This window comes from Vipera berus, assembly GCF_964194415.1.
Source record: "Vipera berus genome assembly, chromosome: 6".
NCBI classification, from domain to species: domain Eukaryota; kingdom Metazoa; phylum Chordata; class Lepidosauria; order Squamata; family Viperidae; genus Vipera; species Vipera berus.
In genome coordinates, this window is record NC_138208.1 from 1,396,819 (window position 1) to 1,413,601 (window position 16,783).

General features: G+C 42.3%; 1 protein-coding gene across 1 annotated transcript in view; it reads right to left on the minus strand.

Annotated features, from left to right (window-relative positions):
* LOC308670425 (potassium voltage-gated channel subfamily KQT member 1-like) overlaps positions 1 to 15,713 on the minus strand; it is a gene marked incomplete at both ends in the record, with an annotated part of 226,679 nt that extends 210,966 nt beyond the window's left edge. The window contains 7 exons of the mRNA XM_081331927.1: positions 1,407 to 1,517; positions 2,508 to 2,648; positions 3,099 to 3,195; positions 4,031 to 4,109; positions 5,102 to 5,228; positions 6,468 to 6,558; positions 15,316 to 15,713. Coding sequence (XP_081188053.1) covers positions 1,407 to 1,517; positions 2,508 to 2,648; positions 3,099 to 3,195; positions 4,031 to 4,109; positions 5,102 to 5,228; positions 6,468 to 6,558; positions 15,316 to 15,713 — 1,044 coding nt within the window. The remainder of the gene's footprint in view (positions 1 to 1,406; positions 1,518 to 2,507; positions 2,649 to 3,098; positions 3,196 to 4,030; positions 4,110 to 5,101; positions 5,229 to 6,467; positions 6,559 to 15,315) is intronic.
* Between the last annotated feature and the right edge of the window lie 1,070 nt (positions 15,714 to 16,783).

Consider the following 16,783-nt stretch of genomic DNA (forward strand, 5'->3'; position numbering starts at 1 on the left):
CATTTGGTCAGCCCCCCATCATTTTACTTCGTGTCATCCCTTTCGTGGGAAAAAGGGAACTTCGGATCTTTTACGGTTATTGCCTTCTTCCTTTACAGATTCAAATGGAGACACAGGCCAGATGCCTCCTTCCCTAACCCTCCCCTTTGTTCCCCCAGTTCAAAAGGATTCCCTTGGTCTTTGAAATAAACTAAGGCAGGCTGAATCCACATCCGCTCCTCCTTCCTCGGGAGATGGCAGAATCCATGGGGGGGGGGATAATGTTTTAAACATACATTTATGAATGTGATATAAATGGATTCTGATACCTAGTCTGAATTGTCCTGCATAAGCCGATACTTTGTGCAGAAGAACGTTCTTCAAAATCAGAAAGTGTTGCATCGTATTTCCACTCAGGGAACATAGAATAACAGAGTTGGGAGGGACCTTGGAGGTCTTCTAGTCCAGGCATGTCAAACTGCCGGCCCGAGGGCTGGACACATCATCCTGAAACCGCGCCCACCCCATTGCCGGCAATGGGGAAAAAGTCGCAATACATCACGCGACATCATGTGACGTCGCGACTTTGACATACCTGTTCCAGTCCAACCCCCTGCTCAAGCAGGAGATCACATACCATTCTGGACAAACAGTTTAATGGTAGCATTGCTCCACAGCATTATCTTTATTTACAAGAATGACTGCCACATGGAAGGCTGGCTCTCACATTAGGAAAAAGAAAGGTGTGTGACAGCAGATTGGAACTGTGCTTGGAATGTGTTGATCAGTGCAACAGAAGTGAGATAGCAGCCTTCCAGTATCTCAGGGGCTGCCCCAAAGAAGAGGGAGTCAAGCTGTTCTCCAAAGCCCCTGAAGGCAGGTCAAGAAGCAACGGATGGAAACCAATCAAGGAGAGAAGCAACCTGGAACTAAGGAGAAACTTCCTGACAGTGAGAACAATTAACCAGTGGAACAACCTGCCTCCACAAGCTGTGAATGCTCCAACACTGGAAGTTTTTAAGAAGAGACCGGACAGCCATTTGTCTGAAATGGTTTAGAGTTTCCTGCCTGAGCAGGAGGTTGGACTAGATGACCTCCAAGATCCCTTCCAATTTCTTCTTCTTCTTCTTCTTCTTCTTCTTCTTCTTCTTCTTCTTCTTCTTCTTCTTCTTCTTCTTCTTCTTCTTCTTCTTCTTCTTTTTCTTCTTCCTCTTCTTATTCTTATTCTTATTCTTATTCTTATTCTTATTCTTATTATTATTATTATTATTATTATTATTATTATTATTAGTATTATTATTCTAAAGCAGCACTATCACATCACGTGATCTTGAAACTACTCCTTTGTTGAGGCAACCTGGGACCGCCTTGCCTTGCTTAGCAGCTGCAGCACACGGCTGGCTCTTACTTAATACTCATATACTCACCGCAGGCAGAGCAAAGAAGGAGATTGCAAACACGGAGAAACAGGAGGCGATTGTCTTGCCAATCCATGTCTGGGGCACTTTATCCCCATAGCCAATAGTGGTCACCGTCACCTACACAGTGGAGAAGAAGAAAAGAGTAGAATTTGCCTGGAATATAAAGGCCTTAGGATTTGGTTTCCGATGGCTGCTAATGGCTGCCAAACGTGGACCTGACAGAATCATCCTTATGTGATGGAATCTTAATTCCGATTGCAAAGTTTTCGGGTCTAAGTGTTGAAATGAATGATTTTTGGAAATATTTCACCTTCATCCACTGCTGACATGACAGAGTATTTACTATGGGCTGCTGCTTTACTTTTCAATTTTAAAATGATCGACTGCTGCCTTTTCATTTATTTTTTTTTTTTATTTTAATCCCATTTATATCCCGCCCTTCTCCGAAGACTCAGGGCGGCTTACAATTTAAGCACAAACCAATGTGCTTAGCAATAGCCTTCATTCTATGTATATGCCTGCTTATTAGGGCTTTTGCCCCACCCACCCCAAGCGGCATTATTACACAGTCAGCTTATTGCCCCCAACAATCTGGGTCCTCATTTAGGGAGAGCGATTTCTCAGGACAGGACACTGCAGCTATTCGGTTCCAAAGTGAAAATATACTGGGCACCTTGTGCCGGAGAACTCTCAGCTGAGCGAAGGAATCAGAATCACTGGGCTGGATGGAACCTTGGAATCCAATTTCTAGCCTGATTCCTTAATCACTAAATTAAACTGGCTCTCATCTTTGTAAAACCTCCCTCTTTAATCCAGTTTCTAGGGACCACACAGCTGCCACATCTCCTTTGAGACTCTGATGCAAGTAACATCTTCTTAGCGCAGGGGTAGGCAACCTTGGCTCTTTTATGACTCGTGGACTTCAACTCCCAGAATTCCTGAGCCAGCCATGCTGGCTGAGGAATTCTGGGAGTTGAAGTCCACGAGTCGTGAAGTGTCCATAATTCCCCCATGCTGGCTCAGGAATTCTGGGAGTTGAAGTCCACGAGTCATAAAAGAGCCAAGTTGCCTATCCCTGTCCTAGGGTATCCAGAGAATAAGACTTACCACTCCCCACCAGAGCGCATCAGCGTAGCTGGAGAATCCAGTTTGCCCCTCTTCATCCACTGCATCTTTCTCAGCAAGGTAGACAAAATAGGAGGAGAAGATTAGGCCCAAGAAGCCGATGTACAGGGTGGTTATGAGTTCCTAAGAAAAACAACAATGAATTGCTTAGAGCTTGCAAGCTTGGACTTAACAGCAGTAGCGGCAAGCGCTTACGAGTTACGTACCGCTTCACAGGGCATATGGCCCCCAACAATCTGGAAGGGCGGAAGGCTGAGTCCACTTTGAGCCCGTCAGGATCGAACTGCTGGCAGTTGGCAGAGTTTGCCTCCAATGTTGCATTCTAACCACTGCGGCCACCACGGCTTAGATAGCAATAGCAATAGCACTTATATACCGCTTCACAGTGCTTTACAGCCCTCTCTAAGCCGTTTTACAGAGTCAGCGTGTTGCCCTCAACAATCTGGGTCCTCATTTTACCGACCTCGGAAGGATGGAAGGCTGAGCCGACCTTGAGCCGGTCAGGATCGATATAGATACATAGATAGATAGAGAGAGAGAGAGAGAGAGAGATATTCTGCTCACATACGGTACCTGACGATGTATGAAAACCACAGAGCCCAGGAGTCTCCATGTCCCACCTTGTCGGTCTACATGAAGCATGCGAAGGATCTGGAGAAACCGGATCCCCCTTAAAAGAAACGTTGGAAGAGAAAATGGAGAGTGAGAATGGAGAGCAGCGTTCTTTTAGGCGTCAAAGTCTGGAATGAGGAGTGATCGGAGAGACTGGCACTTGTGCTTATACATGCCCATCGCATTATTCTCTCTCTTTTTTTAAGGTGTGCTACAACTTGATGCAAAATGCAGAATAGGAGTCAAAAATAGTAAGCCAAAGAGATTAAGGCCTGAGGTTAGAAATACAATTAAATCCAGTTTACCTAATCGACTATCACATATCTCTCTGCAAACCAACCTTGTTCCTCTTGTTCTATACACCTCTTACAGCACCTGAAGGCAGGAGAAGAAGCAACGGATGGAAACTAATCAAGGAGCGAAGCAACCTAGAACTAAGGAGGCATTTCCTGACAGGGAGGACAATCAACCAGTGGAACAACCTGTCTCCAGAAGTTGTGAACGCTCCAACACTGGAAGTTTTTAAGAAGAGATTGGACAACCAAGGAAACAACATTTTTAGAGTCCGAACAGATAGGTTTATTGCAAGGAAAAAATATGCAAGGTTACAGAAACTTGGGAGATGAATCAGTATTATCTTATCTCTTCTTCCTATATAAAGACATTAAGTAGGGCTTTTTAATTGCTGTTGATCTTCTTTCTATCTAACAGTGTCTCAGAGTATCACTTATCTGTCATTCCAAGGCACCAGAAATCTGTTCTTTGATTGTTTTACATACATAAAAAAATCACAACAATTATGGTGGCGGCAATAAAAATATGTGCATATAGGCAGGATGCAAAGTTGAAAACCAGGATATTTTTAAATAATTGACCAAAACTGTTTTACATACCTTATTGCAGAGGTAGCAAACACCTGGCCATTTGATCCCACACTCAGAACAATAATTGACGCAATCACAACTATGAGATCTGTTGATAAAGCATATGAACTATTTCAATATCTGCTCGACACTATTTATGAAAAGAAGCCGTCTGCAAAACAGACCTTGATACTATGTAAGGCTATTTTCTTACACGAGTTTTAAATTAGCCATCCCAGCTTAGAGATACTACCTCAACTAGTCTGTGCTGTATTTTATTATTTATTGCATTGCCAGAACACGGCCTTCACAAATGCATCTGACTTTATGATTTGTCTGTACATCTTGGAAAGAAAGCAATAGCATTAAACATGAATAATCTCCGTATTGCACAAGGGGGGGAAGAATTGATAGAAGAAAACTTTCTTAGGCCTTCTGGAAATTCTTAATGATAGATAGAGATGAAGCAAGACTAGAAGACCTCCAAGGTCCCTTCCAGCTCTGCTCTATTCTATTCTGTTCTGTTCTGTTCTGTTCCATTCCGTTCCATTCCATTCCATTCCTTCTATTCTATTCTATTCTATTCTATTCTATTCTATTCTATTCTATTCTATTCTATTCCATTCCATTCCATTCCATTCCATTCCATTCCATTCCATTCCATTCCATTCCATTCTATTCTATTCTATTCTATTCTATTCTATTCTACTCTACCCTACCCTACCCTACCCTACTCTCTCCAAGGTCCCATTCCATTCCATTCCATTCCATTCCATTCCATTCCATTCCATTCCATTCCATTCCATTCCATCCCTCATTTTTTAATGTCTTTGCAGTTCTTGATACACTAGATCTGTGATTCCCAACCTCAACAATTTTTAAAACGTCTAGACTTCAACTTCCAGAATTTCCCAGCCAGCATTTGTGGACTTCAGTTCCCAGAATTCCCTTGCTGACATTTGTGGTCTTCAACACCCTGAATTCCCAAGCCAATATAATGGCTAAGGGATTCTGGGAGCTGAAGTCCACACATCTTGCTGTTGCTGAGGTTAAGAAACTCTGCCTTAGACAACTGGAAAGTTATTTCCAAATAAAGCTGACCTATTATCGATATCGGTTTCCTGGCAAAACGGATTCGTCCTTTGATTCCAACATATTTGCTTCTGCAACCTGCAGACCAGAGCCTCACCATGTATTCAGCACCAAAAAAGACCACCAAGACAATTTCCTAAAATCAGAAACAATGATGTTTATTTTTAAACATTCTTTTAAAATATGCGTTTACATCCACCAGGCAGAAAGCATTTTATATTTTAAAAAGTGGTACAATGCCAGGGGCATCCCCTTTCCTCCTTGCCAGCCCCAAGACATCAACTTCCACACCTGTTCTTGGCACTTTGGGGGACACACCTGTCTCCCAACAATTCCTAGAGCCATCCTGAGAAAACAGTGGATGTTTCAGAAGCCCTGGAAGGGGTGTGTGTGTTTCCCACCAAGAAGTATTGCATTGAATAGGAACATTTAGCACATGGCGATACTTGATGTGTTTCTTTTTCCTCTCTGCTTATTAATTACGTAATGAGAAAAGCGTGTAATTGCATTGTTCTTCTGAGGTGATCCAGTGTGCCATCACTGAGCTGTTAAAATCAGGATGTGACTTGGCCAAGGGGCAGAATCAAGATGGCTTTGTGTGAATAATCAATATATTTTGCTCGAATGACATTTCTTTGATGTCTTAGTTACAATATTTGAGACTGTGATTCAAAGACATTAAAAATTATAATGGATGGTTGAAAGTGAAAATCAGCTTACCAACTGTAAATATAAAAATTCATAAAAGTAATTATTACTATATTGTTCTTCTGAGGCTATCCGGTGTGCCATCATTAAGGTGTTAAAATCAGAATGTGACTTGGCCAAGGGCAGGAGTAGGCAACCTGGGCTCTTTTATGACTGGTGGACTTCAACTCCCAGAATTCCTGAGCCAGCCTGGCTCAGCATGGAAACCTCTCCCTTTCCCCTCAGCGTGGCTGGCTCAGGAATTCTGGGAGTTGAAGTCCAGGAGTCATAAAAGAGCCGAGGTTGCCTTACCCCTGGCCAAGGGGGATAATCAAGATGCTGCCTTTTGTCGTATTTCAAACAAATCAACACAGACCAGTATCTGATTTCCCAAACTTTCCAAATTAGGAGTTGGAGAAGGTGGTGGTAGTGATAGAGGAGGAGGAGGAGGAGGAGGAGGAGGAGGAGGAGGAGATTGGTAAGGATGTAAATAAACTGGATTCTGTGAATAGCAAATAAGCTGCGGGATTCACTGACATTTTCTCCAGTACCACAGCATGTCAAAATAGCAGTTTGTGGTACATAATAAATAAATCTGGCCTTTTCATTGTTTCACTTTTTCACAGAAAGGTCCCAGCTTGTCTGCACTGTATGCAATTTATCTAATATTTCAAAGCAGATCACTTACCATCCAAAAAAGCGTTCCGGTGGCAAATTCTGCATAATGTTCTATAGTAGACAGAACACTGAAAATTAAACAAACCAGCACCAGCAGAAATCTACAAATTAAAAAAAAGAGAGAATGACCAAAAAGTTGTTATTCACTTAAAATTATGCCTAGCTTTCTCCTCTTTTAAGCAATACACTCACTGAGACATTTATTTACTCAACCATTACCAACCAACAGTCCAAACTTCCCCTCATCTGTGGCGCTGATGAACTTATCAAGTACTGTATGGTAATGAAACGTTTGCCATTCCGAAACCGAGCCGAAAAGATTTTCACAACACAACGTGCCAACCCTGAGCTGTGTGTACTTTCTAGTCTGGGGGCAGCTTTAAGATGGGTGGCCTTCAACTCCCAGAATCCCCCAGCTAGGAGTCGAAGGCCACCATCTTAAAAGACGCCAAAGCTGAGAAATACGGTGACCACAATTAAGCCCAGAATTTCCATTGCTAAACGACTGTTGTTAAATGGGTTCTGTCCCAATTTTATGACCATTCCTGCTGCAGTTGTGAATCCCCTCAGTTGTTAAGTTAGTAACCCCGTTGTTAAGTGAATCTGGCTTCCCCCATTGACTCTGCTTGTGAGAAGGTCGCAAAAGGGGATCACGTGACCCCAGGAGGTTGCGACCGCCATAGCTATGAGGCGGTGGCCAAGTATTTGAATTTTGGTCTTGGAGATGCTGCAACCATCATAAGTGTGAAAAAACAGCCGTAATTCACTTTTTCAGTGTTGTTGTAACTTTGAACAATCACTGAATGAACTATATGAAATAAATAGTTGACGAAACTATTGAATAAGTTGTTAAATTCTAATATCTCCACTTCGCTGTATATCTCCTCTGCAAGAATGTATGGTATGGACCTAAGTGGAAGATTTGGATGATATGCTATTTTCATCCTTTGCTGTGGTTTTTTTTAAAAAAATCCATGCTAAACTCTGGTACTTCCCACTTGAGACTTTGGTGCTTCCCAAGCATTTGGGCCAGGAGGTAAGGAGAACTCTGCTGATAATTTAATTATTTATTTATTTTATTTTAATTCCATTTATATCCCGCCCTTCTCCGAAGACTCAGGGCGGCTTACAAGCTTAGCAGTAGCCTTCATTCTATGTATATGCCTGCTTATTAGGGCTTTCACACACACACCCAAGCGGCATTATTACAAAGTCAGCTTAATTGCCCCCAACAATCTGGGTCCTCATTTTACCTACCTGGGAAGGATGGAAGGCTGAGTCAACCTTGAGCCTGGTGGGACTCGAACCTGCACTAATTGCAGGCAGCTGGTGTTACTTAAGGAGGCATTAGCCCACTGCGCCACCAAGGCTCCATAATGTGGCTTTTGTAAAAAAAAATATTTATTTAAGGTTTTATCATAGGGAATAGAATACAAAACAACAAAATTAGCAAAATGAAACAAAATAAAAGCATACATTCAACCCTAAGAACAACAGAAAAGAAAAAAAAGTGTTCAAAAAAGAAGGAAAAAAATGGTCAATTAAATTTACATTTAATATGTGGGATCCACCCTGGATGGGTGCTGAGAGCAAAGAAAAAGCAATACATTATCTTCCCCTTTTACATATGTTATACACATACATACAGTACATACGTACATGAAAAAAGAAGAAAAAGCAGTCAACAGATTGAGCTAAGATGAGTGTGTAGTAAAATGGGCAAAAAACTCTGGGTATAATATAATGCTAGATAAACGGGAGAATGAGTGGACTAAAATTCACATTAAATTATAGTCTGAAAGAGAACTTTTACAGAATGTTGTATGGTTGGCACTTGACCCCAGATAGATACATAGCGAAAATATGTAAAGGGATTTCCAATAAGTGCTGGAAATGTTAATTAAAATCCAGGTCCGCTTTCCCCACAGGTGGTGGTCCTGCAAATGTGTGAAAACATACAGGATAAACAGAAACAATATTTAAGATACAAATATGAATGAAAGCTGGAGCTTTTCTTTTGGGTATGGTGGACAAGCCAACTGAAGAACAATTTGGGGCGCTGTTCCTTCACAGGGGTGACGGCTGCGAGGATTGCGCTTGCCAAATAATGGAAAGACAAAGAGATGCTGGGTGTTGAGGAACGGATCTTGAAATTGACTGAGCGAGCAGAGATGCTGAAATTGACGGCTTTGATTTGAGAAAATGGATTAGACAGTTTTATAAGAGACTGGAAACCGTTTGTGGATTTCCTACTTTCTAAATACAATGTTGTTGTTGTTAGTTATGAAGTTGTGTCCGACCCCTCGCAACCCCATGGACAACGTTCCTCCAGGCCTTCCTGTCCTCTACCATCTTCTGGAGTCCCTTTAAGCTCATGCCTACTGCTTCAGTGACTCTGTCCAGCCACCTCATTCTCTGTCGTCCCCTTCTTCTTCTCTTGCCCTCAACCTTTCCCAGCGTTAAGCTCTTCTCCAGTGAGTCCTTCCTTCTCGTTAGGTGGCCAAAGGATTTGAGTTTCAACTTCAAGATCTGACCTTCTAAAGAGCAGTCAGGGTTGATCTCCTCTAGGACTGACTGGTTTGATCGCCTTGCAGTCCAAGGGACTCGCAGGAGTCTTCTCCAGCACCACAGTTCAAAGGCCTCAATTCTTTGGCGCTCAGCCTTTCTTATGGTCCAACTTTCACTGCCATACATTGCAACTGGGAAGACCATAGCCTTGACTATACGCACTTTTGTTGACAGGGTGATGTCTCTGCTTTTTAGTGTGCTGTCTAGATTTGCCATGGCTTTCCTCCCCAGGAGGAAGCGTCTTTTAATTTCTTGGCTACAGTCCCCATCTGCAGTGATCTTGGAGCCCAGGAAAATAAAATCTGTCACTACCTCCATTTCTTCCCCATCTATTTGCCAGGAATTGAGAGGGCCAGATGCCATGATCTTGGTTTTCTTAATATTTAGTTTCAACCCAACTTTTACACTCTCCTTTTTCACTCGCAACAAGAGGCTCTTTAGTTCTTCACTTTCTGCCATTAGAGTGGTATCATCTGCATATCTTAGGTTGTTGATATTTCTCCTGGCAATCTTAATTCCAATTTTTGATTCATCTAGCCCTGCCTTTCTCATGATGTGCTCTGCATATAAGTTAAACAGGCAGAGTGACAGTATGCAGCCTTGCCGGACTGCTTTCCCAATTTTGAACCAATCAGTGGTTCCGTGTCCAGTTCTCACTGTTGCTTCTTGACCCGCATATAGGTTTCTCAAGAGACAAATAAGATGGTCTTCTAAATACAATAACAGATGGTTAACAGAGGGTTTTGAAGATTAGTGTAAAGTTTAGCTCAACCAGCCTTTCTTCTGTTGTTGTTTCAACAAGGGTTATCATGTTTATATACATATATAAGGACTTCCTGTACTCAAATTGCACTTTGATATTAACTACACAAAGCTTTCTTTTCACTTTAATATTCTTGATCCATGTTTTTAAAAATATATTTCTAGATAGCACACTGGGGTCAACATCAGAAGCCCTAACAGAGTTTCTCAGGTTTCAAATTGCAGCTTAAGATACCTTGCTATCAAAGATAACAGGCACCAGTAATAGAGCCATATTGTGCGAAGTTCTTTCCTAAATGGCTTGCTATCAGCAACCAAGATAGCGACTGCATTAAGCAGCCCACATCCTCCAGTTCAAACATCAGTGCAATTAAAAAACACTTCACTCTCCCAGCAACTACGAAGTGTATGTTTGTCTGTTTTGTAATTCTGTAAATCACAGCCCTTAAAAATATGGTCTGACCACTTGCTGGTGACTTAACGATGACCAAAAAGCAACAGTTGGAATGTGAAACACCCCAAAGATTCAAAATTGGGAAACCAGGGTTACATCTTATCACAATGCACATTTAGTTTACATTCACAGAACACAGAATATAGAATCATAGCGTTGGAAGGGACCTCAAGAGGTCTTCTATTCCAACTCTCTGCTCGAGGCAGGAGACCTTATTATATCATCCTGCCCAAAGCGTTGTCCAGTCTGTTTTTCAAAAGCTCTAGTGATGGAGCACCTACAACTCCAGGACGCAAGCTAGCTCGTTGATTAATTGTTCTCACTGCCAGAAAGATCCTCCTTCCCTCTAGGTTTGACCTCTGTTTAACCAGCATTCAGCGTATCTATCATGAGACTGGCTGGATTGAAAGCAGGAAAGGACGTTAAAATTCCTGGGGAAGACAGCAATAACCATAGACCTGCTGATGATGCCATTTTAATGACCAGAATGAGGAAGATCTAAAAAAAATCTTTCACTGGAAATGAAGGAAGAAGGTGCAAAAGGGGTCTGCTGCTGCTACGTAAGAATGTGGTACAATCCTGTCAGTGCCATCTCAATGCAAACAGGTGGAGAACGTGTCGAAGGAGGAACAGATACGTTGTCTGGAATCAGGAATATACAGGGAGGGTGATTGTATGCGTGAAACCTAGAGCATGGAATCACAAGGCTGGAAGGAATCTCAAGAGGCCTTCTAGTCCAAACCCCTGCCAAAGGCAGGAGACCTTATTCCATCTTGGATAAATGGCTGTCCAGTCTCTTCTTAAAAACTTCCAGTGTTGGAGCGTTCACAGCTTCTGGAGGCAGGTTGTTCCACTGGTTAATTGTCCTCACTGTCAAGAAGTTTCTCCTTAGTTCTAGGTTGCTTCTCTCCGTGATGAGTTTCCATCTGTTACTTCTTGTCCTGCCTTTAGGCGCTTTGGTGGATAGGTCATACCCCTCTTCTCTGAGAGAGCCACTCAAGTACTACAAGACAGTTATCATGTCCCCCTTAATTCTTAATTCTAGACCAGGGGTAGGCAACCTTGGCTCTTTTATGATGTGTGGACTTCAACTCCCAGAATTCCTGAGTCAGCATGGCTGGTTCAGGAATTCTGGGTACTGAAGTCCACAAGTCATAAAAGAGCCAAGGGTTCCCCACTCCAGGGCAAGACATACCTAGTCCCTCAACTGTTCATCATACCATTTAAGCTCCATGCCCTTTATCCAACAAACAAAGAGACAATTTCTACTGGAAGAAATTTAGACAAAGGATTAAAGTGCAGAGATGTTACACCGACAGCGAAGGTTCATAGCTACGGAAAAGTCCACAGCTTTTCCAGTTGTTCCGATAGAATACCACTTTACAAGGCCTTGGGAAGGCCACACTTGGAATACGGCATCCAGCTTTGGTCACCACGATGTAAAAAAGATGTTGAGACTCTGGAAAGAGTGCAGAGATGCGCAACAAAGATGATCAGAGGACTGGAGGCTAAAACATATAAGGAACGGTTGCTGGAATTTAATTAAGAGAAGGGCGAGGGGTGACATGATAGCCGTGTTCCAATATTTCAGGGGCTGCCCCAAAGAAGAGGGAGTCAAGCTATTCTCCAAAGCGCCCGAAGGCAGGACAAGAAGCAATGGATGGAAACTAGTCAAGGAGAGAAGCAACCTAGAACTAAGGAGAAACTTCCTGACAGTGAGAACAATTAACCAGTGGAACCACCTTCCTCCAGAAGCGGTGAACGCTCCAACACTTTTGGGAGGGGAAAGGGCACAGCAATAGAGCAGTACAGATTTGCTTTTTTACTAAAAAAAATAATATTTTATTTCCCTAAATGCATGTTGTTATATTTTGATTCAAACTCCGATTGATAAAGAACTGAATTTTGAATGAATCAACGCAAATTGTTGGCCTCCTTATCTACACACATACATCCAAACACAAAATAAAAAGGGAGGTCAGGAAGGTAACTCCCTCCTTTTATGGATTTCTGAAAAAGAAATACTTTTGAATAATTGATCAGCTAGGAAAGTTGGTGAGATATTTGATCCTGCTTGTTTCCTTAAAGTATTCGTTAAGGTATGAAGGCATGAAAGAGGGCACAAGAGCAATTGTGATGGAAATCATTAGAGTTGCTGGGGTTAGGGCTCCATCCAATGTCTTGACTTCTTTTTTCCTACCGTGATCCTTCATTCAGTTTGGACTTCTCCTACATGACACATTTTCATTTGAAAATCCCGTGAATTGAATTACATCTGATTAGACATATCTGACTACAATGGGAGATAGTAGTATCAAATAGATTGATTGGGTTAGCTTTGTGAATACAAACACACACAAAATCTCTCTCTCTATACACACACACACAGACACACACACATACAATTTATCTCTCTCTCTCTCTCTCTCTATATATATATATATATATATATATATATGTATACATACATACAGATATAGATAGATATATCCTATAGACCTCTTCAAAAGGGACGTGGTGGCTCAGTGGGTTAGGACGCTGAGCCTGTCGATCAGAAGGTTGGCAGTTTGGCGGGTCGAATCCCGAGTGCCGCGTAGCAGAGTGAGCGCCTGTTACTCATCCCAGCTTCTGCCAACCTAGCAGTTCGAAACCACGTAAAAATGCAAGTAGGAAAATAGGGACCGCTACGGTGGGAAGGTAACAGCGTTCCGTGCGCCTTTGGCGTCTAGTCATGCCGGCCACATGACCACGGAGACGTCCTCGGACAAAGCGCTGGCTCTTTGGCTTTGAAACGGAGATGAGCACCGGCCCCTAGAGTCGGAAACGACTAGCACGCATGTGTGGGGGAACCTTTACCTTTACCTATAGACCTCTTCACCTACGAAGAACCCCCTACGAAGGGGGAATCTTTGGCAATATAATCACAGAAAGATCTGTGCCTCGATCCTACTGTTGTGAGAAAACTGGGTGGCGATGGAAGAAGAAAACCAAATATATTTCAGAAACTTTGAATCCAGGGTATCCCTGACATGGCTGCCTTTGGTCAACGTTGTCCATTGGTGATGCAGGACGTCTTGGAAGCTGGCCCAGGAATGCAAGAGCTGACCTCCTCAAAGCCTGCTCTCTCTCTCTCTCTCTCTCTCTCTCATTATTTGGGACCTATTGTAGATAAAGCCACTTATCTCTGTCCTTGTTCAGGCGCCATTGTTTTGGGAGACAGGAAGGAAAACAAAAGTCTACTGGTCTCGTTCTTAGACATATCTTTCAACTTGCGTAGCTTGAAGAGGCGAATAATGCTTGGACAACTGAGATGAGACAAAAAGGAAGGTTCTACATTTAGGCAAGAAAAACCAAATGCCCAGGTACAGTATGGGGAGGGGTACCTTGCTCAAGAGTAGCAACTGTGAGAGGGATCTCAAGAGTCCTAGTGGACAATCCCTTAAGTATGAGCCAGCCGTGTGCTGCAGCTGCCCAAAAAGCCAACACAGTGCTAGGCTGCATTAACAGAGGGATAGAATCAAGATCACGTGAAGTTTTAATACCACTTTACAAGGCCTTGGTAAGGCCACACTTGGAATACGGCATCCAATTTTGGTCACCACGATGTAAAAAAGATGTTGAGACTTCTAGAAAGAGTGCAGAGAAGAGCAACAAAGATGATCAGGGGACTGGAGATTAAAACATATAAGGAACGGTTGCTGGAATTGGGTATGTCTAGTTTAACAAAGAGAAGGATGAGGGGTGACATGCTAGCAGTCTTCCAATATCTCAGAGAAGCAACCTAGAACTAAGGAGAAATTTCCTGTGGAACTCCTTGCTTCCAGAAGTTGTGATGCTCCAACACTGGAAGTTTTTAAGAAGAGACTGGACAGCCACTTGTCTGAAATGTTATAGAGTTTCCTGCCTGAGCAGGGATTGGACTAGATGACCTCCAAGGTACCTTCAAACCTTATTATTATTACTTACCCAGTGGTCCAAATCCTAGTATTGGAAGGGAAACAGTATTGATCAGTGTAGTGAATAGCTTACATTGAGGAAGAATATTTGTAGCTCAGGGCTGAAATGAGGGGTGCTGTTGGTTGTTTCTTGCAGATGTTTCATTACCCAAATTAATTCTATTCTATTCTATTCTATTCTATTCTATTCTATTCTATTCTATTCTATTCTATTCTATTCTATTCTATTCTATTCTATTCCATTCCATCTATTCTATTCTATTCTATTCTATTCTATTCTATTCTATTCTATTCCATTCCATTCCATTCCATTCTATCTATTCTATTCCATTCCATTCCATTCCATCTATTCTATTCCATTCTATTCCATTCCATTCCATTCCATTCCATTCCATTCCATTCCATTCCATTCCATTCTATTCCATTCCATTCCATCTATTCTATTCCATTCCATTCCATTCCATTCCATTCCATTCCATTCCATTCCATCTATTCTATTCTATTCTATTCCATTCCATTCCATTCCATTCCATTCCATTCCATTCCATCTATTCTATTCTATTCTATTCCATTCCATTCCATTCCATTCCATTCCATTCCATTCCATTCCATTCCATTCCATTCCATCTATTCTGTTCTATTCTATTCTATTCTATTCTATTCTATTCTATTCTATTCTATTCTATTCTATTCTATTCTATTCTATTCTATTCTATTCTATTCCATTCCATTCCATTCCATTCCATCTATTCCATTCCATTCCATTCCATTCCATTCCATTCCATTCCATCTATTCTATTCCATTCCATTCCATTCCATTCCATTCTTTCCAACCACTAAGCTCTCCTTAAAAAGAAAAAAAAATTAAGACGATCGATTCTAGGGCAAGTAAGATTTCTTACCCAAAAGAATATTTGAGCAATTTTGAATATTCATCTTCCAACAGAAGAATTCGGGCAAGCCAAAGTTTTAGTTAAGACTGTAAGATTTTTCTAGAAAGACTGAGGGGGTTCACCCATGCATCCTTTGCTGACATTTTGCTTTGGTTCCTCTCTTTGCAGTTTAGAAAATGTTCACAAGATGAAACATTCAGGAGAAACTAAAAACTGGGTACTTACACTGTAAAGTGGTAAATGAAGCACTTCCATCCTGTCGGCCTTTCCAGGAAATTGTACACATTTCCTTGCGTGCTAGTTTTTGTTAAACGTGGCCCGTAAAAGCATTTAGGAGCGTAGGCTTGCTGAGCCTCATCGCGTCCTGTAGATTCGCTATTAATCTGGAAAGCAGAGTCCGGTGAATTGTCCTCTCCAGGATCTGGAAGAATCTTTGATCCATTTGTCACCAGTGAATCTGGATCGGGAGCCACAGGAGAATATTCCATATTGCTTAGGTTTGTCCGCATTTCTAGCCAATTTGTGGCCTTTTGGGGGCCATTCAGTCTTCCCACCTGAGGACTGGCACCCACGGACAAATGAGACCTGGGGTGCCCACCCGTTTCTCCATTAGCATAGGACATTCTGCAAGACCCGTCCCCTTGATCAACATTTAAGGCAAAATCTTGCTGCCCCTTGAGGATTCCAACCAAGCATTCTCGTCAAATTCTTCTACAGCATCTGCAGATCTGTTGTCAGGAGGCGGAAAGTAAAGCACAAGAAGATATTTAGATACCGGAAGGTGAAACAGATGGATGGTTCGTTTCAAAAAGGGAGAAGCATTCATGCCCAGCTGCCAAAACAATTTGCAATATAATGGAATAACCAAGTTAAAAGGGACCTTGGAGGTCTTCTAGTCCAGCCCCCTGCTCAAGCAGGAGAACCTGTACCATTTCAGACCAGTGGCTGCCCAGTCTCTTCTTAAAAGCCTCCAGTGATTGAGCGCCCATAACTTCTGGAGGCAGGCTGTTCCACTGGTTAATTGTTCTCACCATTAGGAAATTTCTCCTAAATTCTAGGCTGCTTCTCTCTTTGATTTAGTTTCCATCCATTGATTCTTCTTTTGTCTTCTGGTGCTTTGGAAAATAGACACGATGTATATATTCCCATCCATTATCTACCAAGCTTTCACAACGAATATATTTCTTAATGCCTAGAGTGGCTCAACCAGTAATTAAAATCGCCCAGTGCGCTCCCACAGGGAGGGTCTGCTCAGGGTGCCGCCGGTGAGAGATTGCCGGCGGGTGACACCCAGGGATAGGGCCTTCTCGGTGGGAGCGCCTGCCCTCTGGAACCAGCTGCCGGTGGAGCTGAGGACTGCCCCCGACCTCCGATCATTCCGCCGGGGCCTGAAGACCTGGCTCTTTGAGCTCCCAGGCCCAGGCTGAGGAGAAATTTTTAATTGGGGTTTTAATGTATACAGGGTAATTTAATATTTTTTTTAATTGGTTTTTTAACTTTTGTATGGTGGATTTTAATTCCCTGTAAACCGCCCTGAGTCCTCAGGGAATAGGGCGGTATATAAATGTAACTGCCCAAAACCTCCAATCCTTTCGCCGCGGCCTCAAAACACACCTGTTCCACCAAGCTGACCTAGACTGACAGGCATCTTAATTAATTTATATTTAGTATTTTTAATTCATTTTTAAATTCT